This window comes from Lontra canadensis, unplaced genomic scaffold (assembly GCF_010015895.1).
Source record: "Lontra canadensis isolate GAN:19392208 unplaced genomic scaffold, GSC_riverotter_1.0 scaffold5, whole genome shotgun sequence".
Taxonomy (NCBI): domain Eukaryota; kingdom Metazoa; phylum Chordata; class Mammalia; order Carnivora; family Mustelidae; genus Lontra; species Lontra canadensis.
Genome location: NW_022630999.1, coordinates 14,038,381 through 14,063,657, shown reverse-complemented (window position 1 = coordinate 14,063,657; position 25,277 = coordinate 14,038,381). Strand labels below are relative to the sequence as shown.

The following is a 25,277-nucleotide window of genomic DNA, read 5'->3' as shown; positions in this document are numbered from 1 at the left end:
CCTCAACTTTCTTTTTTTTTCTTTCCTTTCACGTGGTGGACAATGAAATCTGAGGGTAACCTGGTGTTCTAAGGGAGCCCCGTGGGTTACCCCTGGCTGTGTCCTAAGCTTCTGTGTACCCTGAGGGACATCAGGCTGGAGCTGTCCGCTTCGAAGATTCACATCCTCAAGGTGGGGGGTTGGGGCTACCCCGTCACAGGCCCGCCTGTGGAGAGTACATTCCTTAGGCGCCCCCTCAGTGCTGCCTAGAGGCCGCGGAGCCCGCAGGAAATCACTCGCGAGAGCGGCGTTAGGTGTCGGTGGCCACCACGCCTCCCGCTTCAGGGCTCGCTTCCTACTGAGGGCGGGAGGGGACACCACGGCTCTCCTGCACTGGAGCACAGTTCTGCTCCGCTCCGCCCGAAGAGGCGGCTACGGGAGAACGCAGAAGTCGGGCAGTTGCAGCACCGGCAGATTGTCCGCTCTTCCCGGCTCGCTCTTCCGCCTGCGCAGCCCCAGCCCCCGCCCTCCGCCCGGCTCACAGGAACCAGCGCCCTTGCCGCTCCCGCGCTTCTCTCCTGCCACCCGCCGTGGCCTGCCTTTTATAGGCACCGCAGCCAATGAGCGCTCTCCTTTCCTTCTGCCCGCCCGCCCGGCCAATCGCCGCGCCCCTTGTGTAATCTTCGGCTGTTCGGCTGCTCTCGGCTATTTTCGTTGTTGCTGGCTTTTTCAGGGGCTGCTCGCTCGCAGCCAGAGAAGCTGCTTTTTTTTCCGGGTTCGGAGTCGTTCCGGATGCTTTAGGCTGCCGGATGTCTGATCTCCGGATAACTGAGGCGTTTCTGTACATGGATTATCTGGTAGGTGAGGGACAGGGGTGGAGTGTCGTCTCTCGGAACCCGACGTGCCCGATGTCCCTCCGCCTGGAGGAACAGCCTTTTTGCTAGCTTTCTTTGGGATGGGATGCCTTTGGGGTTCTTTCTCCTGCAGCCTGCTCTGGAGCTGTGCTGGGACTCCGAGGGGCGGCCGGCAGGGCGGAGGGGGTGGTGGAGCTGACAGGTAAAGGTGCGGCCCCGGTCACCCCGCTGCGGGGAGAGGGGCGTGCTGGGGGTGCCGGAGAGATGGGGGCCGCGGCGGCGGGGCGTCTTCTGCCCGCGATCAGGTTCTTTGCTTCCCTCTGCGCTCCCCGAAAAGGACTTTCCTTCCGGGGAGGCAGGAGTTTTGTGCTGTCTCTTTAGCAGAACTCCAGGTACTATTAAAGAGCCATAACCAGAATGGCTTACTAAGTGCCCGGCAGCCCCGGTCATTTGGTTGTTATTAGATCTCTAAAGCTATGACCTCGGTCGTGGCTAGGGTTTAAAAGCACATTACCGTAAAGTAGACGGGACTAAACTACATCGCAGCCTGGTCGGGACTGGGTAGGGCAGGCATTGTCCCACTGTACCTCTTGTGGGTGCATGTGGCTTTTACCCTGGATCCTAGCTGTTTTTAGGCCGGGCTTGTGCTGAGAAGTTTAGGTGGGAAGTGTCAGCACAATGCTGGGGCTGAGCAGTATTTTAATAATGCACTCGTGTTTTTGTGGAATTATGCAAGCATCCTGTATTGTTCCAGAAATTCTCTTTCCCCGGAGCTGCATTTGTGTGTTCAAGGGGAACCTCACTGACATTGGCTGTGTTCGATCCTATACAATTACCAGGTTTACCTTGTTAGCTCAGACCGCAGTTACGTAGAGTTGCAGTAGCTGGCTAAAAACATTGACCCTTCTGTGATCTTGTTGGACACATGCAGTCGATTTTACTATAGATTGCCCTGGCAGAGATTTGCCATTGCCTTCTAGGAATTAAACTTAATGCTCTTCTAAGAAAGACTGTGTGAAGCTTTCATGATCGAGAAATGCTGGATAAGGACAGGTTTTGTACGGTTTTCTTGTCTTTGGACTTAACTCTAGTTTACGTGAAGGAAATGTTTCCCCTAAAGCTTAATGGCTTGTTTTTGTCTTGTGGGGAAAGGTGGTGATTGATGTTAACGCACGACCTTGTGAATGGGGCAGAGAGAAAAAAAATTGAGTTCAAATTCTGTTTTGTTCATTTGTTGACGTCATTTATCTTTGTGATAAAGGGACATTATCCACCCACACCTGGAGCCAGTTAAAGAGGTTATCTGATTATGCGTGTCCTTTAAAATTCAGAGTGCCCTGTAGGTTAAGAGTTGCCAAGTGTTTTAGATTTTCTAAATCAAGTAACTGATTATTTTGTAGCTTGCCAGGTAAAATACAATACTATGGTTTTGTTTTGTAGTCCACTCAAAGCCAAAGTTTGAGAATAATTCCAAATAGGAAAGGGTGACATTACCTGTACTACTAAAAGCTAATTTTATATACTTAAGTAGTTCCTAAAAAGGAAGTCTGGTGGTTCTGATCATTGTATTTCTTTAGTGGATGAGTTTTAAGTTTACAAATACCATCACAAAACCAAGGTGTCAAAACCACCAAACCATTTGGGGTTCGGGGATTGAAAATTGGTGATTACTCAGGTTAATTTCTAGGTGGATTATCTAAAGGTGGTGAATGATTTGTTAGTGGGGCTTCAGGGTACCTAAAAAGCAGATTAATTTGTTTGGCAGTTTACTAACAGGCTTGTGTTAAAATCAGTGGGCCCCAAATTTGACACAGCCTTTTGGTTTCACCTGCCACGCCCCCACACACCCTATTGCACTGGTATTAAAAAATAGCATTTTGTAACTTCAAGCTTAAAAAATCACAACTGCAGTGAAGCTGTTAAGTAAAAACTTAAAGGAAATAAGTCAGTTTGTATGAGTGTGCCAGGCATCTCCTGTGAAAACATTTAAGACAATCCTTAAACATGAAGTCCAATTTTTCAGTCCAGTTTCAGTTAAAAGATACAACTCTTCAGAGTCATGCTTTTGTGTTTACTTCTTATCAACTCAGAAAATGACGTGCCACACATTCCGCTCTTCTTGTCTTTCAAATTGACTCATTTGCTTATATATAATCTTTATATGGTGTCTAGTAAAAAACAATTTCTGGAAAAAATTCCGTTGACTGCATCTGGCATTTTATTTTTAAAATCAATTCTCAGAAATTCTCTCCAGAAAAAAATGCTCCTTCCTTGACAAGATTGGCTCTTCAGGTTTTGCTGGGCTTGTGGACTACAGCTCCCTGTCCACTTGACAAGAATAGTAGTGTATGCTAGCTTTTCTTTTTTAATCGGTGCTTGACTTTTCTTGTTGCTGCTGTTGGAAGCTGGAAGAGGGAGCTCTGTGTATGTATTGTCCATTGTTCTTTGGATGGAATGTCATCACTTAACCTTTCTTTACTTTGAGATTAGAAAGGAAGAGAAATGGGAGAAAGGTAGGTGCTATTTTAATAGCTTATAATAGTACTGTGGGTATTGAAGCAAGTGATGTAGCTCTCTGATCTTTGAGGTTGTTGTTGATTTTCTTAAAAAGAAATGTTCTCAATTAGAGGTGACCATTAAGGTAAGGGACAGGGATCATGCTGTAATATTCAAGACGGGGTTTTTAAATTCAGTTCAGGGATATAGTGGTAATTTGCTAATTCTAAATAAATATCACCCAGTGCCAGTATTTGTTGAATTGAATCACTGAGATGGAGGGACAGCCCTGCTTTTCTTACCAGCTTCTAAACTGAGACAAGATAAAATCTGTTTGGATTAGGTGTTTTGTTCTGGGGAATGCAGAATGTATCCTTTACACTTCAAGATTATCAAGATACTATGTTTGGCCTGGGTGACAATTTAAATATAAAAACCTCATGTTTTCTGGTTAAGGAAATTGGCTTAGAAGGCCACACACCTTTTCTCCACCTTCACATTGGACTTGAAAGGCCATGGTCATACCTGTCGGGTCTGTGGATAAAGATTTGGTATTGTTTTGACAGGTAGAACTAGCCAGGGAGTAAGGTAGGAGAAAATCTAGTTGTAACAAAAGAGAAACACATCTACCAGGTTTTCCTGGTGGGTTGGACAAGATCAACTTCTAGATTCAGTTTCATATTTTCTTTCTGTCCTAGCTCTTATTGACTGGTTAGAATTTTACCTTCCCCCCCCTTCTGCCATCGAAACAGAAAAATGCATTCTGCTTATGATAATTAAATGAGATCATGGAGGGAAAGAAAGGGGTTTATAAACAGCACCTCTCTCCCCGCCCTCCCCCCCCATATAGAATGTTATTGTATTGTGATTACATCGCTTATTCTTAAGACCTTAATGATTTCTTACTGGTAAATGCTGGGCTTTTTTTTTTTTTTTTAATTTTTAAATTTTTTTATAAACATATAATGTATTTTTATCCCCAGGGGTACAGGTCTGTGAATCGCCAGGTTTACACATTTCACAGCATTCACCATAGCACATACCCTCCCAAATGTCCATATTGGGCTAACTTTTAAACTAGTGCTAGTATATGGAAAGATTTGGAGTAGTAATCAGCAAGTAGGATGTCATAAGACCCTTGATATTTTAATATCACATGTTGATATTTTCATCCATTCAGCAAATATTCATGGAACTCCCTGCTTTGTGCATGGCCCTGAAAGTCCTGGGAGAATGAGCTCCCAGCTGAGGTCCCCTTGGCGGTAGGACGGCCAGGCATGTGGCTCTAGGGAGCTTTCCATGGCAGGACAGGACGCCAAAGGTGCATCAGAGAGAAGGTAGCTTCTGATGTGCTCCCTGGCTTTCTGGTAGGTTTCTTGTTTTACATGTTTTTGTTTTATTGAGAACTAAAATGCAGAGTTAGAGTTGAAAATGTGGCAACTGAAAAATGGTTGAGGAGTCTTGGATGCTAATTGTCAACTCATGATCATTGCATTTGTATACTGTGTTTAGAATTTAAGGCCACCATTTTAGATTTCCCATATAGATTGGTGAACCTGGCCTAGTTTCTTGGTCCAAGGCTGTACCTGCCATTATAAAGACTAGGGTGTCAGGGGAGAAGATTGGGTGAGAAAGTCAGCACAAGTATATCACCATCTACAGAATAAAAACCAACTGATCAAGAACAGAAACTCATGATCCGCTTCAAACAATAGAGCCTATAGGTACTAGTAAGTTATTAATGTGCCTATTTGAAAAGAGGAGTAAAGGCACATTTGGATTTTATTTGGTGCTTGGTTAAATTTGAAGTGTGTGTTTAACCCTGAATGAACATTATAAATTGTATGTTCTGACTGTGGTCAAATTGACTATAACATAGAGGCCAAACAAGTTTTATTCTTAACTGTATGTAAATATTCTTTGAATCATAAGATTAATGCAAGGATAGATCTACCGTCTGGACTTGGAACGGCAAAAAAATTTGAAGAACATCTGTACCATTAAGCAGGACCTCCGACTTGGAGGCATTTGCTCTGTTTCTCCAGCTTCTGTTGCTGCAGTCTTAGAAGTCTGGAAGTGGGAGTCCTAAGAAAAGTCCCACAGGAGGAACGATTCACGGTCTCTGGGAGCCTAAGCCATGTGCTTGTTGGCATGCTGGGGGTGGAGGGAGTGAAGCACGAGTTCATTTATAGAGCGCTTACTGTGTGCCAGATAACTTTGTAAATGCTTTCCTGTGTAATGGCATTAAAACAGGGCTCAGAAAGGTGGTGTCCTTTCCCCAAGTTCACACAAGCTAAGGAATAGAGCTGGGTTTGTAGACTTCCTTCAGCCTGGTGTTGAAGCTGTTGGGAGACCATTGAAATTTTTACAATGTGTTTCATGTAATTACTGTGTGGCTGCTTAAGTAAAGGGTAAAAGGGAAAAAACCAAACCAAACCAGGGGTCTTGAGGAAGCTGACCAGGGTTCCCTTGTTCTCAAGAACTTGGCTTTGCTAAATGACTGTTAAGGAGAAGGCTGAATATGAACAACTGCGTTGTGTCCTGAGCTTCTTGTCCCACAGTGTACTGACTCTGGTCACTGAGGTGACTGACCGTCACCATCTAATGAGTCATCAAGTGACCACAAATGGATTTCTCGGCCACTCTATCCTACTGTCACTGCAGGGGCACCCTCTTGCCTGTCACAAGTTCCAGTTCTTTTCTGAAGAGGTCACTAAGACTGAGGACCTAGTTGTCCGATTGTCTGAGGCCTGCTGTGCTCCCTTGCCGCGTGCTGCCTGGGAAGTGAGGCTGTCCCAGCAGACATGAGGCCCTGGCAGTGTTGCCTATGGATTTCAGTTGGGCACACTCCCCTGATACTCACTATAAATAATTCGTTTCTGAGGTAGAGTGGGAAGAAGGAAAGACTTTTAGGGAAGTTCTGGTAAGTGCATGGCAGAGAACAAGGAAACAGCAGTTTCCTCTTGATAACTTCTCGCAAATTGAATTATTTATTTTCAGATCTACAGCCCCCTTTAGTTATGCTGTAGTTCCCCACCCCCACCCCAAATCCCCACCCCCGCATCTGCCCGAATGCTTCCAGTGTTTGGGTGAGTCTAGAAAGCTGAGCTCTTGTTGACCTTCATTTCCAGTGTCTACAGAGTGAGTAAGTGAGCACATTTACTTCCAGTAGGGCTGCCTTCAGGGGCATGTGACTGTGGGAGACCAGGCTTCGAAGGACCTTACATTTGGTTTAATGCTCTGGGCTGGACCATCCTCTGAATCTTTGATGCTTTGCAAAACATTTTCATTTTGCCCTGGGCCTCACAAATTATGTAGCCAGTTCTGACTTCTAGTGCTGACATAAAGATGTGGATAGCCCTTGAATGGCCCCAGGGTGATGGCTGTCCTTGGAGTCTGTTTCCTTCATCAGATCAGGGCAGGGACCCTGACCACCTTGATCACCACCACCAGGATCCGAGGGGACTGTGTACCAAGAATGGTGCAAAGTGTCTTACTCCTGTCACCTAACTTCGTCCTCCCATCTGTCCTGTTAGCCAGAGACTACCGACTTAACAAAACACGGCCTTAGAAAAGAGGGAACTTGAGGTTCAGTGAGATGGAGTGTGGGGGCTAGAGGGTGAGCCCAGCTCGGTGAATTCCAAGCCTGTGCCTGGAAAGGTGTGGTGCTGGCTACCTGGTGATAGCTGAGAGGACGTGAGAGGGGCAGCATGAATCACAGACCCAATACTGGGAACTGACAGGTCTCTTGATTGCTGTCCTTTGGCTTCTTGGGAGAAGCCCTGGCAGGAGTGTAGGGACAGCCCAGTTCCTGCTGGGGGCAGTGGCGTGGCTTTGTGCCTTCAGGTGAGCTGCTGACTCAGGAATTTTGCTTTCATTTGTGTAACTACTTTTCTCCACTCTTTTTTGCATAAACATTGGTTCTCTGCTTTTTGGCTCATAGCCAAACACACCTACATGGTTTTGGGAGGACCCATTTGAAAAGTTGGATTTGCCGGCCAGTCTCATTTATCAGGTTCCTTTGTACCTAGATTTGCTGGGCACTGGTCTGACCTCTGGACTGCTTCTCGGGGTTGAGGAATTATCTAATGGAATTGTGTCCCTCGTGTCCCTCTCTCCTTGAGAGGGATTCTTGGGTGTTTTTCCAGCAGCGTAGCTGCTTCCCTGGCCTTACTCTTGGAGAAGTGGATGACCACCCAGGGCCACTGATTGAGGCACTGAAGGACTGTACCGGTTCCTAATCACGGAGTCAGGAGCTACAACAAAATATAGCTCTTTCAAAGTTTTATTTTTAATATTCAGAAAAGTACAGAAAATAATAAAACCTACTTCTGTGTACCTCCCTACCTCTCTGATGAACAGTTGTTAACATCTTACCATTTTAGCTCAAAACTGCTTAAAAAAAAAAAAAACCTTTAAGGCAAGAGCTAAAGCCTGCTGCTCCCCCTTCTCTGTACTGAAGTTAGTGGATGTCATTCTCATGCATTGTTTTTGCATTTTTACATTTGCATGTATGTATGAAGAATATACTAACAATAGATTAAATATAATTTTACAGAAATTGTAACCTGCCACCCTTCTTGAAAATTTCCTGTTTTTGAGATCAATAAATGTTACTCATATATATCCATAGATACTTGTTTTTTTGTTTTTGGTTTGGATAATACCATTTACACTTTTATATGTAGATCTTATTTGCATTTTGTGAGCAGCTCAGAAGAACATAGGTGTTGGTTTTGAGGCATGCTTTGTAGATGTTTACTTGTTAGTACTACACAGTGAGTCCTATAAATGAAATTTCATTTGCATTTCAGTATTATGCTTCCTGTCTTACAGTTGATAACAATCATTTTGTAATCCTATTAACATCTCTGCATATATATATGCCTATTCTTGCCAGTGAAAGGCCAGATTATTTTGGTAACATATTATTAAAGTAAAAGGAAATTTGGAAAGCACAGTGGGGGGAAATTGTAATCCAGTAACCCAGAAAGAACCAGTTAACATTTTCATCGTAATGAAGATAGTTTCATAACCTGCTTTTTTACTTGTATGAATACTTAAAATTTAAGTTTCTCTTCATTAGTTTCCTGTATTATATACTGACAAACCATAATTTTTTTTAACTAATCACCTTTCCATTGAATATTTTCTATTCCGATTTTGGCTGTTATAAATAACACTGAAATGAATATTCTGCATAAATTCTGGATATTTTATGCTAGTGTATTATAAGGAGTGGTAATTCTTTTTTTTTTTTTTTTTTTAAGATTTTATTTATTTATTTGATAGAGAGGGAACACAAGCAAGGGGAGTGGGAGAGGGAGAAGCAGGCTCCGTGGAGTAGAGAGCAGGATGCAGGGCTTGATCCCAGGACCCTGGGATCATGACCTGAGCGGAAGGCAGACACTTAGAGACTCAGCCACCCTGGCGCCCCAAGAGTGGTAGTTCTCTGGTACTTAAATGAGTCTTGTTACAAAAAGCAATTCCAGTGCCAAGTAACTTTAAAAATTGGATCAAAGTAAAACAAGTTTCTATATTGTATAGCCTTTAATATGCAGATTACATGGTGAATCTCTAAAAGAGGGATTATTGCATACAGTGTTTCTAATCATTTGGGGTGTTTCTGCTTTATGATCAAATTCTAGAAGTAGAGTTGTAGGATCCAAAGGTACCTGCATTTTAAAGCTTTTGATATTAAATAAATTAATATTAGTAATGCACTTAAACGGTGCTTCATAGAATCAGCCAGTGTTTAAGTCAAAGTTACATAATAAAGTTTGTGCTGCTGCTGATTAACCCTTAAGAATTTGTTCTGTGATTCTGCAGGAAGTGCTTAATATGGGATTCTGCTGTTCCTTTAGCCCTTTCGCCAACCCTGAGTGGTATTGGAGTATTTATTCCTATCTTGTTGTTGAGGAAACCGAGGGTTAGGCGGAGCGGAGTCCTCACAGCTGCCTTGGTTGTCATAAGGTGACATGTCCATGATCTTAATCTGTGCCTACTATTGCAGCAGAGAAGAAAAAGAACTTTGATGTTCTGTATTTGATTCCTGGATATTCCACCTATTACCTGTGTGATCTAAGGTGTTGTTCAAATATCTGTCCATAGCAAAATGGAAAAATCAGGAAAGTGTTGCAAAGTAATCATACATTTAGAGACTTAAAATATTGCAACTTTTTGTAGATGTTAGATTATATGGTCTACTCTGAAATGATAGTGAATGATAGTGTCTCTCTCAGAATGTTTTTATCTAGCAGAATAAAAACATGACATACCTGTATTAGTCCTCAAGTTCATTTGGATGAAGGTATATATATATTTAGAATGCACTTATTTCTAAAATGTGAAATCCTGGGAACCTGGTCTAAGACAAATCACTCTCAATCACAATTTTCTCTTGTGCTAAATTGAGACAGCATCAGAGGTTGCTGTGATGATTAGCACTGATAAAAAAAATAAACTGTACTTAAAAAAATCACATTAGATTTTTCTGTACTGATTGGTATGAGTCCATATGACTCAATATAATGGTATCAATAGAAGTGTAGACAAAGTGAGTCTCTCTATGTCCTTGATTTCCCCTGTCTCCTGCCCTGCGTCAGTGACACCTTAGGGATTTTTTTTCCTCTTCAAAACTGGCAGTGTACAATCTTTGTGGAGTTAACTAAACACCATGTAGGAACACATCCTTTCATGTACCTTTTAAGAGCTGGACATTAAAGTTGTCCTTGACCTTGGATAAAACACGCTTTTGGGTCTGTTCTACAAAAAGAAAAGTCCCAAAAAGAATGTTAAAGTTGATTTTTTTTAAACTATCATTTTTTATTCCCTCTTTCTTTCTCTTCTGATTCAGAGATTTTTTTTGAACTCAACCATGACTAGTAAATAATACTTACAAAACTTAAGGGCTCTTTTGAGGGTTGAATGAGATTATATTGTATTACATTGAACATAAGGTTCTATAAAGCTGATGTGCACCTATCTTTTTTGATTTTTCGTTTACTCAATTTTAATTGTGCACTTGAAGTTGTACTTCAAGTCTCAAAAGTACAGCTAAGTTTATATGTACCTGTATCGTGTTATCACCCCCAAAACGGAGATGTAAAACCTTTCCAACACTCCAGAAGTCTCTCTCTGTCCCTTTCCGGGTAGTACTGAACTAGATTAGGTTTGCCTGATTTCGAATGTCCCATAAATGGAATCACAGATATGCTTAGGATTTCTTTCACTCAGCATGCTTGTGTGATTCATCCACACTGTATGAATCAGTAATTTGTTCTTTTTTGTTGCAGTGTAATTATGAATATATCATTACTTGTCCATCCATTCTGTTGTTGGGCATTTAGACTGTTTTCACTTTGAGGATATTTGGAATCTGCTACAAACTTTCTAGTGCATATTTTTGGTGGAGATACTAACTTCCATTGGTTAGAATGGAATTTCAGGCTCACTGGGTACATGTATGTTCAGGTTTACTAAATACTGGCAAACATTTTTCCGAAGCAGCTGTACTAACCAATTGGACCTCTCCCAGTGTAAGAATTACACTTATTTCATATCCTCACCAATATTACTTGTCAGTCCTTTTCACTACTCATTCTGATGGGTGTGTACTCCAAAGAAATTGAAAGTTGCCCAAAGCTACTCTGTATGTTCAGGCATGAGAATAATATAATACAAGAGGATTATAAAACAGACTCCTAATCTTGAGAATTTACTGGCCATATTCTGAAATTCCTGTGCTATTCAGCTGTGTGGTTTACTCAGATTCGGACATGTCACAGTGATACCATGGGAGTTAACTGACCTGATTTTTGTTCCTGTCTTTGCCACCAACCAGGTGTGGAGGTTTGGGCAAGCCCATCAGTCTCATTAACTTGTTTCTTCATTTGTAAAAAGATGGGATTAATTAGGTAATCTCAAGTGTTCATTTCATTTCAAAAAAATTTTAGTCCTTTCTGTATACTTTCGGGAAGAGCTAGCTGTCTTGCATTCTTCCAGTTTTATTTTTTAAATCTTTTTTTTTTTAAGATTTTTATTTATTTATTTGACAGACAGAGATTACAAGTAGGCAGAGAGGCAGGCAGAGAGAGAGGAGGAAGCAGGCTCCCTGCCGAGCAAAGAGCCCGATGTGGGGCTCGATCCCAGGACCCTGGGATCATGACCTGAGCTGAAGGCAGAGGCTTTAACCCACTGAGCCACCCAGGTGCCCCCTTCCAGTTTTATTTCTTAAGTGATGGAGTTGCCTTGATATAATTTATCAGTCATTCACTGAAACAACTCTAATTTTTATGATCCTTTTAGGTTCTGATGTGGTCCTGGCTCTAGGGAGATACAAGTGAGTGAGCCATTGGCCTACTGTCAGGGAGCTTACACTCTGAGAAGATGAAAAATAGGCAGTTATGTCTTGGAGTGGCACATTCCATTTAGAGGGAAGTAAAGGTTACATTTAGAGGGAGTGTCTGAGAGGAAACTTAACTTAGACTTGAGGGCCCAAGAGAGCTTCCAAGAGGAGTCCTTTTTAATCTGTAGTGTTGGACTTGAGTTGGCCCAGTGACAGGCAGAGCCAGGCAGAAGGAACAGCTTGTGCAGAGACTCAGGGGTAAGTGAACCGCACACTTTAAGGACCTCCCAGGACTCGGTGTGCCTGGAGCAGAGTCAAGAACAGTGGATGTGCTTGGAGCTGCGCAGCCCAGCGAGGGTCATGTCATGGGAACCTCCGAAGTTTGCCTGGACTGCCTTGGGCTGATCGGCTGCACTGTGAGGGATGGGGAAGGGAGGCCAGATGGGAGCAGGAAGACAGGGAGCGGTTTTCCTGGTTCAGGAATGGAGTGATCGTATTCACCACCAGTCAGGAGTAGGACCGATCTGCAGAAGTAGATGCTTTAAAGAATTGCTTCAATTCCGCAATTGGATGTAGGAGGCGAGAACAGCAATTTTAGGGAATCCTTAGATTTTTGGCTTGAGCATTATTCTGGTTCTCTGTCGTGTTAACGAATCCCCTTCAAAGAGTGGCCGTGCACAAGAACTCGTTGACTCATGAATCTGGAGGTAAATTAGGGCCAGCTAGGCTGGTCTCGCTTCAGGATCCCTCAGGAAGCTACAGTCCGATGGTGACTGGGCTCATCTCAAGTCTTCTTCATACACTTGTCTTGCATTTGGGGTTGGGAACCGCCAAACAGCTGGGGGGCTTGAAGAGTGTGGACTCCTGGGGGCATCTCTCGGCATGGTCTGTCTCCATGCTGCATCGGAGGGATTGTACTTCTCACGTCCAGGCGGAAGTCTCACTGTGAATGTGCCAAAGGAAACTGGCGGAAGCTGCCAGTCTTTTCTGACTGAGCCTCAGCAGCCTCGTGGCACCACGTGGACTGTATCTTGTTCATCAGGGCAGTCCCGCGGGTGAGCTCAGGGTCCAGGGCAGGAGATGGATACCACCTCTTGGTAGGAGGAAGTCGAAGAATTTGTGGGCATCTTTTAAAACCACCATAAGTTTTGGGGTGGCTCGTGGGGTCATGTACTGGGGTAGATCATCCTTGAAGGAACGGCATGATAGAGAAAAATGAGGAATTTAATCTTGGTGTTGCTGAGTTTTTGATGCTTGTGCAAAATCCGAGTTGAGGTTTCATGTAGGTTTGGTGGGAGCTCAGAGAGGACTCCTGGAGATGAAGTAAAAAACAGTAGGTGCCTTTGTTGTTCCTTGCCATAGACTATTATATTATCATGTGGGAGCCACAGTGTTAAGTGTTTCTCATGTTCTTTCATTACTGTTATCTCGAGATTAGAAAACTATGGTCTAGAGAAATGGAGTGTCCTGGCTGTGGTGTGGGGGAGTTAGAACTTGTCTAATGTCGGGCTAATGTCTCCATTCCCAGTCTTCACCACTTAGATGATACCTGAAGCCATGAATGAGCCTGCCCTCTGGGAGGGTCATGCAGAGTAGGAAGAGAAGAGTCCCCAGGAAGCCCAGCCCCTCAGTTCATGCAGGCATATAGTAGGCAAGGAGTTTTTGTGGGTTTGGAAAAAAGGAAAAGAGCCAGAAACAGAGGCTGAGAGAGAAGTGAAAGATTGGGAAGAAAACCCCAGGGAGTATGGAGTCAAGCAGGCTGAGAAGGGAGAACTTTCAGAATGAGGAAGTGGCCAGTTGTGTTCAATGTTGCCCAGAGATCATGAAAACAAAGACGGAAAAGTGGCCACTGGATTTGAGTCTGCGTTGACTTGGGTGGGCCAGGGTGCGCTCAGGCCTGGTAGGAGGTGAGGTGTTGACGCTGCTGCAGTGATGTCTGTCAGGGAATTGCTCCATGAAGGGGAAGAGGAAGGAGCCAGAGCTGGAGGGGCCGGGGACAGTGAGGGGCACCTTTCCTCTTTACATGGGGCCAAACTGAAGATGGATAAATGCTGATGAAGTAGACTAGGAGGTCCCGTGGCCGATGGTGACTGAAATGTGGTGGAGTATGGGCTTGGCTGAGTGGGCTTGAAGCTAAAGAGCGACGGTGAGTAATGACCGGGGAACTGGAAGTGTCAGTTGCTGTGTGGTGTGAAGTTCAGAAGCCATGACTGAACAGTGGCCTGAATCTGGTGGGGTTGTGAATTTTTTTTTCTTCCAGACATTTAGGACAATGGCAGGACCATGGTTGAGGCGACAGACTGTGAGCTGACTTGTTGGAAGGGCAAACAAGGTAAAGGATGCACAAGGGACTGGTGGTCTTGATGAGGTTGAGTATTAGGCGTCCTCGGGAGTGTTAAGAAAACTGGAGGGAAGGAGAGTTCATTGTGGTTAGAGAAGGGTATTTGAACTTAAGATCACAGAGGTAGAGCTGTTCTCTGAGGGGAAGCTCTAGTGTGGCCACGGTTGGCAATGGAAAAGATGGGAGGTTAGGAGAAGAAGAAATACAGCCAAGGCATTGGATGGAGCATGCTCGTGGATGACAAAGCTGCTAGGACCATGGCAGGACTCCCAAGTGAGAGGCTGAGCCAGGTTCAGATATCCTCAGTGAATGAGGTGAAGGTCAGTGAGTGTCCTTGAGAAGGAGAGGTTGAGAGCGCTGGGTATTAGAACTCCTTGTCCTTTGTCTCCCCCACAACCCTTAAGGTTTATCCTAGAGAAAAGGACCATGAGTGTGTGGGGGAGGGGTGCGGAGGGGCGGAGGGAGAGGGAAAGAAGCAGTCCCTCTGCTGAGTGTGGAGCCTGACACCAGGCTAGATCTCCAGACCCTGAGATCATGACCTGAGCCAAAACCAAGAGTCAGATGCTTGAGCTACTCAGGTGCCCTTCCTTTTCCTGAGTCTTGAGAGGAGTAGGAGTGGTCTGGAGAGCCTTGAAGATCTCAAGGGAATTGAGGTTGGATGGGATACTTCACAAAGCACTTCTGGGTGTGGAGGGGTTTCATGGTTCACCTACCCTCCACCTGCCGGGGTAAGCTGCCCTGCTTCACCTTCACTGTGTCTTTGGCAAGTGACTGCTCAGTGCTTTATTCCTCTGCGAGGTGGGGGAGAATTACTCTTAATCCCCCCTTGGGTTTGGTGAGGAGTCACTGAAATAATACGTGTACTCCAGAACAGTGCCAGATCCCCTCTCTGATGCTTCCTCTTGCTCATCCTCAGAGCAGAAAATACCTGCCAATATCAACAATGAAGGTATTTAAGTGAGGTATAACTGAGGTGTACAACACAATGATTCGATGTTTGTATAGATTGCAGAATGAACACCACAATGAATTGAGTTAATATCCTTCACCATTCATAGTAACAGTTTTTTTCCCTCGTAACTTCGTAGATCTACCATCAAATATGCAATGCAGTATCTTTCACTAAAGTCACCATGCTGTACATTCATCCCTAGGACTTTTTAATTTTGTAACTAAAAGTTTATAGTTTTTGACTCATTTCACCCATTTTTGCCACTCTCCAAACTGCCTCAGGCAACTACCATTCTGTTCTATCTGTGCTCTGGTTTGTGCCTCGAGGTCCTGTCAGAGTTGTTTTTCTCTGACTTGCTTCACTTAGCAGAATGCCTTCAAGGTTGGCAGGCACTTTCTAAGGGCCCTGTGAAGTAGATAACTAGTATCAGCTCCATTTTTCAGATGTTAAAACTGAGACTTTGAAAAGTTAATCAACTTACTTGGGGACATACATCCTGCCAGAGGGCTCTCTGTAAGGCTGGGGAGGGGGATTCGTGTGAGGGGGGCTTGTTGGAGAGGAAGCACCAAGCAATGTGAGGTCAGGGTAACTGTAACGTGAAAGATGGAGTCAGGTGGGTGCTTTCCCCAAAAGAATTTGATCTAGCAGTTCTTTGGTTAGGTGTTTGGCGGAAGGTTAAGTCCAAGTTGGTAGTGCTATGGGGTGGGGAGGGTCTTAGTTCAGATAAATAAACCCACATCTCAGATCTTTACACCTTCTGCCTATACTTTTCTGCTAAGAGGAGTTGAGCTTCCAAGGGTGTCCTGGTCCCTAGAGAGGGAGGAGACTGGACTCTTGGGACTTGGTTGCCCTGGCACAAGCCACAGAGGGGCTCCCAGGGTCGGGGTCCCGGCTGGCACCAGACTCCCAGGGCAGGGAACTGATGGTTTGAAGTGCTGAGTCCAGAAACTGTTGAAGCTGGCGAAAGCTGGTCTTAGGCAGCTTGTGGGGCCAGTTTTTCTGAAGGCAGAACTGCTTGGGGCCATTCTGCTAGGGCAGCCTGGGAGGTAGTCTGGCGCGCTGTGTTCCGGAACCATTGCGTGGTAATCTGGATGTGTTCGTAAAGCCTAAATGGCCTGCATGATCCTGTCCCACCCCGCCCCCCAACTTCTACCTATTTAAAATGATCAGAGCTAGGACTTGGTTGGTAAGTCCCCCTTTTCCCTCCTAGTCTCATTTAAGTCGTCTTCCCCCAGCCTTTGACTACCAAAACTGAATTGAGGCTCCTTCCAGGGCTGCCCTTGGCGCTGCCTTAAACAGAAGGCATACACTGAACGCTGCAGGGATGCCTGGCCTAGGGGATCAGTGTGGCAGAAATCCAGCTCCTCCTTGCCTGGCTAAGGTATCCATTTGTGTTTTGGCTCAGAGGTGCTAATGAGCCTGCCCCGCCCCACCTCAGGCCTTAGTTCCTGGATCTTTCACCTGACCAAGCATGGTGTGTCACCGTGCAGGGCTGGGTTGTGGGCCTCATTGTTGCCAGAGCCTGGCACAGGAACATGGGACGGCTGCAAAGTAGGTGATTGGGCCAAGAGGCTGCACAGAGAATGGTAAGGGACCTAGACCTTGGGGTCCATACTGCCTGCTTTGGCATTCTCTGGTTTTTACCTGCTGTGCCCCACGTTCCTTGTATGCAAAATGGTCATGATAATAGTACCTTCATCAGAGTTAAAATGCAGAAAGCATTTAAAGGAGTTTAGTATCCTAAGCACTTTTAAACTGCTATTATTGAACTACTCTCCTCTGGTTATTGGACTGGGACTTTCTTTTTTTGTGTTTTTGTTTTTTGTATGATTTTTTTTTTAATTAAAGATTTTATTTATTTGACAGTGCAAGCGGGGGAGAGGGAGAAGCAGACTCCCTGCTGATCAGGGAGCCCAAGGATCATGACCCAACACTTGACTGACTGAGCCACCCAGGCACCCCTGGACTGGGACTTTCAGTATGAAATAAGGACTTAGGGTATGCTGGTTACTGAAAAAATTCTAGTCCAATTCCATTCATTTTCCCAGTGCCAGCTTTTCAAAAACCTTCCTACCTCCATCTGATAAACACAGTGCAGAGTAATTGGCTTAAAGATACTGCAGCTGCTGAGTTAGTGTTCCAAGTGGCCGCTATTTCTGATTTCTGGGGGTGAAAGGTCCTGGCATGGCCCACGGTGGCGTGCACCTGTCTGTAGGCCAGCTCTGCTTGGAGCTGCAACCTGAGTTGTTTGGCCAAATGAGACTACTCCCTTTATTTACTTATCTATCTATCTATTTATTTATTTATTTAAAAGATTTTATTTATTTATTTCACAGAGATCACAGGTAGGCAGGGACTCAAGCAGAGAGAGGGGAAGGGAAGCAGGCCCCCTGCTGAGCAGAGAGCCCGATGCGGGGCTCGATCCCAGGACACTGGGAAGGCAGAGGCTTTAACCCACTGAGCCACCCAGGCACCCCAAAACTACTCCCTTTAAACTCAGCAGGCCCCTTTTCTGAGGTCGTTCCCCAGACTTACTGTTGCAACGAAAGTCATTTCTTCTTTTGAGACCTTGTTCCCCTAGTATGTGCTTGGTTGGCTAGCTCTTTTAGCCTCCTTCCTTAGAGATGTTTCCAGAGGGGCCGCAAGTTGGAGAAGACGGAGTACTGGGCTCATTTATTGGATACTGTTGCAGGTTTTTGTCATTTGTAATTTTTCTTGCCTGCAGCTAGTTCTTGGTTCAACTCCCTGTGCTAGGTGTAGGAAGCCTCTTGGAACTGTTGGATTTCTGTTCTATTTTGTATAGATATTGTACATCCTACAGTTCACCAGTAAAATTTCTTAGTGTAACCTAAATCTCCCCATGACTTGTTGCGGTTTTCAAGTTGCATATTTAAAAGACTGGGTCCTTTAGATAGGATTATTTGATCCTTCCTGGGTTTCCTTTGCATTGCCTGACTTTTTCAGGGCTCCTACAGCCCTGATCTTGGGCTGTGGGCAGGATTACTTCTTGAGCCTGAAGTGGAACTGTTCTCTATTTCTGTGGACTCAGACTGCCGTTTTTCTGTATCCTGAGTGTGTAGGCAATAGTGTCCTGTGTGAGTGATGCTTTAGTGTTCCCAAATATATCTTGATTTAAGAACATCTAACTGCATTGGTTATCCTTGGAAATACCCATAGATGAATAGTTCATTATTCAAGAATATTTTCAATGAAATAGTAGTTCATATTAATTAAATTAATTAAATTGCATTAATTAAATATTAATATTTCAGTGAAATCACCAATATTTCATTATTCAATATTTCGATATTCCATTCCTTGTCTTCTCAGTGCTCATCGTTTTATCGGGAATTACATGTGCTCAGGAATTTAAATAGTTGCAGAAAACAGACTGAGTAACGTTTTTCTCTTTTGATTCCATGACAAGAATAGATCTTCAGTTGCTAATTTTAAAACTCTTGAAATCAGATTCTTTGTTACATAGGAGAACACAAGTATAATGAAGCGAGTTGCTTAAAAAGTCAAAATTATAGAGAGCTGTGTAGGAAGTGATGCATATTTTAATTCTTCATACAGAAGTCTTGAAAACCAACATAAAAATGTATGATTAGGAAGAAATGATGGAGATGAATCAAGCTCTAACAAGCTCATTGATGGCTTGATTCACTCCTCTTTTTTAAAGCAATTCTCTTCCATTTCCCGAATCCAGAGTGCTGAGTTCATGTCGGAGGCAAAGATAATTTAGCCCAATTGCTTTATATTATTGCGGTGAGTGATATTAAAACCACAGCAACAAATGAATATTCTAAGAGTGGGTGTGGGTAGCCTTTTCCTGGGTGTTCAAAATTAACGACTTTCATAAAACAATGTTTTAATTTGTGTTTATTTGCTTGAAATGGAATACTGACTTCACATCATGGATTTTAATTCAGATGTACAACCCTGTGCTCAAATAACAAGAAAAGGGATCTATTAGTTTTTAAAATATTCCATGAAGGATAAATGTCAAATTAGTTTGGGAGAAGAAAAGCCCTATACATCTTTCTTCCCCGCCTCTCCCTTCTTATCTAACGTCCCTTAATCCAATTTTTTTTTAAAGCTTTTTATTTTTTTTATTTTTATTTTTTAAGATTTTATTTATTTATTTGACAGACAGAGATTACAAGTAGGCAGAGAGGCAGGCAGAGAGAGGAGGAGGAAGCAGGCTCCCCGCTGAGCAGAGAGCCGGACGCGGGGCTCGGACGCGGGGCTCGATCCCAGGACCCTGGGATCATGACCTGAACTGAAGGCAGAGGCTTTAACCCACTGAGCCATCCAGGCGCCCCAGTCCAATACTTATTGAGAGCTTAATGTTTGGTAGGCCCTTGGGCACCATAGATAAGACAAAGGTAACCCTGTATCTACTGAACTATCACCTGAAACAATGACTATAATACAGTTCTTTGCTTGGAGAAAACTCCAGTTGGTGGGCTAGAACAGGTAGGCAAACTTTTTTTGTAAAGGGCCAGCTAGTAAAAATTTTAGGCTTTGGAGGCTATACAGTCTGTTTCTTAACTACACAGCTCTGCCATTGTGGCACTAAAGCAGCCCAACACAATACATAAATAGATGGATGTGGCTGTGGTCCAGTAAAAACGCTATTTATGAAATCAGGCAGCCGGCCACATTTGGGCCATAGATGATCGTTCGCCTACCATTGGCTGTGAACAGGAAATGATAGCAGGGGCTGCTTCCAACCTGTTAAGGACATTTTAGAAGGGGTTCATGGATTGAGTGAGAAGGTAAAGTAGATGGCAAGATTTCTTTCAGTTTCTCCCCTGCTTATCAGTTGGCCCTAATGTGAGACCATCTCTCCGCTTACCATGAGTTATTTAAAAATCACTGTGGTGTAGGGGCAGATTTCAAATGTTTCTTTTCATTTAAACAGTGGAATTCTTTCCAACCCATCTTATGCAGAACTCAGATATCTAAATTCTATTTTAGTATAGATGATTTTTACAAACTTACAATTCCTCTTTTGTTGTGATGTGTTCTAGATCAGTGAGGACAATGCAGCTGTTTTGATAAACACAAAACTGAATTTAGATTTAGAGGATTTTTAAAAGAAGATTTTTATTTATTTATTTATTTGACAGAGATCACAAGTAGGCAGAGACGCAGGCAGAGAAGAGAGAGGAGGAAGCAGGCTCCCCGCGGAGCAGAGAGCCCAATGTGGGGCTCTATCCCAGGACCCTGGGACCATGACCTGAGCCGAAAGCAGAGGCTTTAACCCACTGAGCCACCTAGGCGCCCCTAGATTTAGAGGATTTTTAACTTAACCATTTAGATGGATGACAACTGAGGGATTATCTTCCAGGTTCATTGGGTTGTGTTTCTTTTTTGTGACATTAAGGGAAAAATAAGATCATAATGGAATCACAGTTGCAAAGTTTGCAGGTTTTAAAGTAGTTTCATCTTAAATCGCCCACCAGAAGGCAGAATACAGGTTTTATTCTGAGGCTTGACCCTCCCCCTGACAAAAACTCCTTACTCTGGTAGCACACGGTGGGTGGGGGGTAGGGGTGCGTGGGCAGTCTCTGGTGTGTTAGAAGTTCATGTACAGTGCTTTGGAGTATGCTTTTCTTCATTTCAGTCTCTAATAAAAATTCAGTTCTCTTTATAAAAAACATTTCTTAAATATCCAGCTGTCTCTTTGGAACCCTGCCTGGGATGTAGTTAGAAAACCACTCGTTGAGAATCAGACCTAGGTAGAAATCGAAGTTCTGTCCCTTTGCTGCCATGTGCTGGTAATGCCTTCTCAGCGTTTCATCTGACAGGCCAAGAAATGCTCCTGTGGCTCTAGTTGTGAGGACAGAGATGACCTCGCGAGACATCCAGCGCATAGTAGTCTCTTAATTTTAAGGAAGTCTCACTTTAAGATAATCAGGGTCATGGTTTTAAATTGTGTATGGCTCTATACAGTTTCAGTGATAGTGTTTCATTTGCCTTTATTAACCATCTTTTTTTTTCTTTATTAATCGTCTTGAAGGAACCCTTGATTAAGAGCTCTGCCCTCAGAAATGATAATGACTCACCTGAAGGGAGTGGCTTGCAAGGGGCTGTAGGCCACCCTATTTGTGGGTTGTGAATCCATTGTCTGGCCCGAGAGTGAGGAACGGGGTTTGGGGGAGACTGACCCTCCCAGAGGCAGAGGATAGGAGTTTAAGAGGCTTGCTTATTCACACAATCAGAAACAAGGACAAGGAGTATGCAGACCTCACAAGGAATTTTTGTTTTTTTGGTCCACTGCCCTGGATCTGCCCATTTCTTATTAAATAGCAGTAGAAGCCATGCAGTAAGAAGGGCCAGCATGCACACCTTGGGGAGAAGGTGGGCGGCAAGGATGTGAACTGCAAGGAGAGAGGGCCTGTGCTACCCAGCAGTCAGCTTTAGGGACGGGGATAAAACCTACAAGACAAAAAGTAGTGTCCCTTGGGGAAAAAAAGGAACTGTGTGGAGTTTCTGGGGACCACAAGTAGGTAGATTCTAGCCACCTGAGCGGGGCACAGGCAGCCCTGGGACTTCACAGAAAATCCCAAGTAGTTCCCCCAAGTGCCTTGATATTGGGGTCGTTAGTCTTCAGCAAATGTGGGAAAGCGGTATGTCTGTTCATAGACATCATGAATTTGGTGGGTATCTGGTATTGAAGAGTGGCCCAAAGAAATGGGTCTTGAAGCCAGATTCCAGAGGGAAGCTGGACAGGATCCTCTGGGGCCAGGAGGTTATCCTAGGGAGTTGAGTTTCATTTAAGATTATGCTTAAACTAATAAGTGGTTTTAAGCAGGAAGCAATGGGACCTGATTTGCATGTTGAAATCTTGCTCTCTCCACAGCAGCATGGACACTGGATTATTCAGAGGTGAGGGGGGTTGGTGGCTGGGGGACCTGTCAGGGACACTGTCCAGCGGCAGATGGGGACTGCTTGGCCTGGGCTTCAGTGAGTTTGAGGGAATGTCTCTTCTTTTCCAAGCACCTGATGCTTGTGTACTTGGTCCAGTAAGGTTAGTAGTAGTCTTTTCTCATGTCTGAGGACTGGTTATTAAGGCTCAGAACATGTAAGTTTTCTGGGGTCATGCCCTGAATTATTTGAACACAGGTCTGTCTAAACTCAAAGGTCATACTTAGCTTTCTTCCCTTTCCACAATCAGAAAAACGAAGTCCAGACAGTCTAATTCATAAACCAATAAGCTTTTTGACTCTTCATTTTTTTTTTTTTAAAGATTTTATTCATTTGGCAGAGAGCAAGAGCACACAAGCAGGGGGAGAGGGAAAAGCAGACTCCTCGCTGAGCAGAGAGCCTGATGTGGGGGCTTAACCAGACACTTAACCAACTGAGCCACCCAGGCGCCTTGCTTTTTGACTCTTTAAATGGTTGGACCATGTTCTTCTGTAACCAGTGTTTCTGGGCAGGACAGTCATTTTCATAAGCAACTATGGAGGTATTGATTTAATGAAAGGGCTTGACCACTTGTATATTTTGAGGACTTGAAATATACATTTGACAATATAAGCATCATGTTATATTCAAGGTAGAGGCTTAAAATAAGTTTAAAACCAGAATAGCTGACAGCAGAAGGGCAGTGCTGAAAGGTTGTATTCAATTACATACAAAAAAAAGTGGGAGAGAAAAAATAGAGGATAAACCCACATATTTAAAAGATGATTTCCTTATGACTCTAACAATATTCCTAGGTGTCTAGTTGGGCAATGCATTGTCACCTGGATGCCTGTCATTACAAAATATCCTAACACGTTAATAACGAATGTTAAAATGTTGAGATAATTGGCCATTTAAACTTAATATAACATAGACTAAAACCTCTTCTGTTTTTGCGTAGATGGAAATTGGCTGGCTGAACAGCAATATGGGGTCTGGCTGAAAAGAATGAGTTTTGGGGTTTCCCCCTCGAGTGTCAGGTCTGTGGTAGGAGCCAAGCCCTCTGGCTTTGGAACATTTCTTTATTTCTTCTTCTTCTTTTTTTTTTTTTTTTTTTGAAATGAACATATAATGTATTAATTGTTTCAGGGGTACAGGTCTGTGAATCATCAGTCTTACACAATTCACAGCACTCACCATAGCATATACCCTCCCCAATGTCCATCATCCAGACACCCCATCCCTCCCACCCCCCTCCTCTTGTGCAACCCTCATTTTGTTTTCTGAGATTGAGTGTCCTGTGTCTCCCTCTCTGGTTTCTTCTTGTTTATTTTTCCCTCCCTTCCCCTATGATCTTCTGTCTTGTTTCTCAGATTCCTCATATCAGTGAGATCGTACGATAATTGTCTTTCTCTGATTGACTTATTTCGCTTAGTGTAATACCCTCTAGTTCTATCCACGTCATTGCAAATGGCAGGATTTCGTTTGATGGTTGCATAATACTCCATTGTGCATATATATTGTGTATATATATACCACATCTTCTATATCCATCCATCTGTTGATGGACATCTAGGTTCTTTCAATAGTTTGGCTATTGTGAACATTGCTGCTATAAACATTCATGTTTATAGGCACGTGCCCCCTCCGGATCACTACATTTGTATCTGTAAGGTGAATACCCAGTGGTGGGGTTGCTGGGTCATAGGGTAGCTTGTTTTCCCCTTTTGAGGAACCTCCATACTGTTTTCCAGAGTAGCTGTACCAGCTTGCATTCCCACCAACAGTGCAGGAGGTAGAACGTTTCTTTAGAGGATCTTGAGTTAGTGTGCTGGATGACCGTGATTGTAGGGAGAAGTCATAGCCCTGGAATGTGAAGATAAGCAGGAAGAGCCACCTGGAGAATGAAACCAGGGCTGGATCCAGGGTGTCCTTAGAAGCTGACGGCAGAGCTCATCTCCTGGGCCTTCCAGGTCTGGGGCTCCTGAGTGCATATGCGTACAGGAATTTGTGTGCCTGGAGCACAGTAGACACTCACTTTAAAAGTAAGCAAACACAAATTTGGAGCTTACGAGGTTTCCTTCTAGAACTCCTTTAATCCTCATACTCTTTGAGGTAGGTACTGCTGTTATCCTCACTTCACAGATGACAAGTTAAGATGTAGAGTGGTTAAGTAACTTGCCCAGGGTCTGACAAACCTTAAGTTGTGTCGCTGGGATTTGATTCCAGGAAGTCTGAGCCCCAAATCTATACTCCTAGTGGCTCCCTGAACTGCTTCTTCTTCTTTTTTTTTTTTTTTTTTAAGATTTTATTTATTTATTTATTTGACAGACAGAGATCACAAGTAGGCAGAGAGGCAGGCAGAGAGAGAGGAGGAAGCAGGCTCCCCGCTGAGCAGAGAGCCCGACGCGGGGCTCGATCCCAGGACCCTGGGATCATGACCCAAGCCAAAGGCAGCGGCTTTAACCCACTGAGCCACCCAGGTGCCCCCCTGAACTGCTTCTTAATAAGGATCTGTGGGCTCTTGAGTCCAGCGTCTAATGCTGTGACTTTTCATGGCAGAATTCTGTGTTTGTCTACAGCAGGGATTTTCGAAGCAAAGTTGTTGAAAGTTTTTCTGTCCTCCCTCATTTTGTCCATAGTATTAGAATTACCATGTCTGCTCTCAAAATTAGTAATAGCTCAAATCCATTCTCCCTTCCACATTCTACTCTTAACTTTCTTTATAGCACTTACGCTCTAACTTTAAGATTTAAGAGTGTGTGCGAGTGGTGGGTGGAGCAGAGAGAGAGGGAGAGAGTGTCAAGCAGACTCCGTACTGAGTGCGGAGTGCGACGCAGGGCTCGATCCCACAACCCTAGGATCACAACGTGAGCTAAAACCAAGAGTCTGATGCCCAACTGACTGCACCACTCAGGCGCACCCTAACTTACTTGGTTTTGCTGGCACAGCCACTAGAGTGTAGACCTCATGAGAGCAGGGGCTCTGTGCACTGCTTTAGTCTATTGCACAGAGGACACTGCTGGGCACAAAGTAGGTGCTCGGTACTAATGTGTATTTACTTAATGAGGAGGATTAATGCCATGAACACGGCCCTCAACTTGGTCATCTAAACTCCCGAGCCTTTCAAAAGGATGACCATGTTACCACGCTGCAGCAGTGAAGCATCCCAGGGCCAGCCATTGCCTGGGGATTGAAATATTAATACTGAGCTCTTCCATTTGTCACTGTGTATGGGCCATTCTTTTCCTTACAGTTAATGAGAAAGACTTCTTTGCCACCTTAAACAAAATATGCACTGCAGGTCTCTTCAGTAATCTTCCGTGCTCTTAGAAGTCCATTCCACTCCTTAAAATCAGAATTTGGCAGAGTTCTGCCATGGACAAGGGGCTG

General features: G+C 44.0%; 1 protein-coding gene across 2 annotated transcripts in view; it reads left to right on the top strand.

The window, feature by feature from the left end:
• Positions 1-687: 687 nt before the first annotated feature.
• The window catches only part of ARL15 (ADP ribosylation factor like GTPase 15), a 397,345-nt gene continuing 372,755 nt past the window's right edge, over positions 688-25,277 (top strand). For both annotated transcript variants that reach the window (XM_032851465.1, XM_032851464.1), the window contains exon 1: positions 688-836. In XM_032851465.1, the coding sequence (XP_032707356.1) occupies positions 789-836 (48 nt within the window). In that variant the 5' untranslated portion in view covers positions 688-788. The remainder of the gene's footprint in view (positions 837-25,277) is intronic.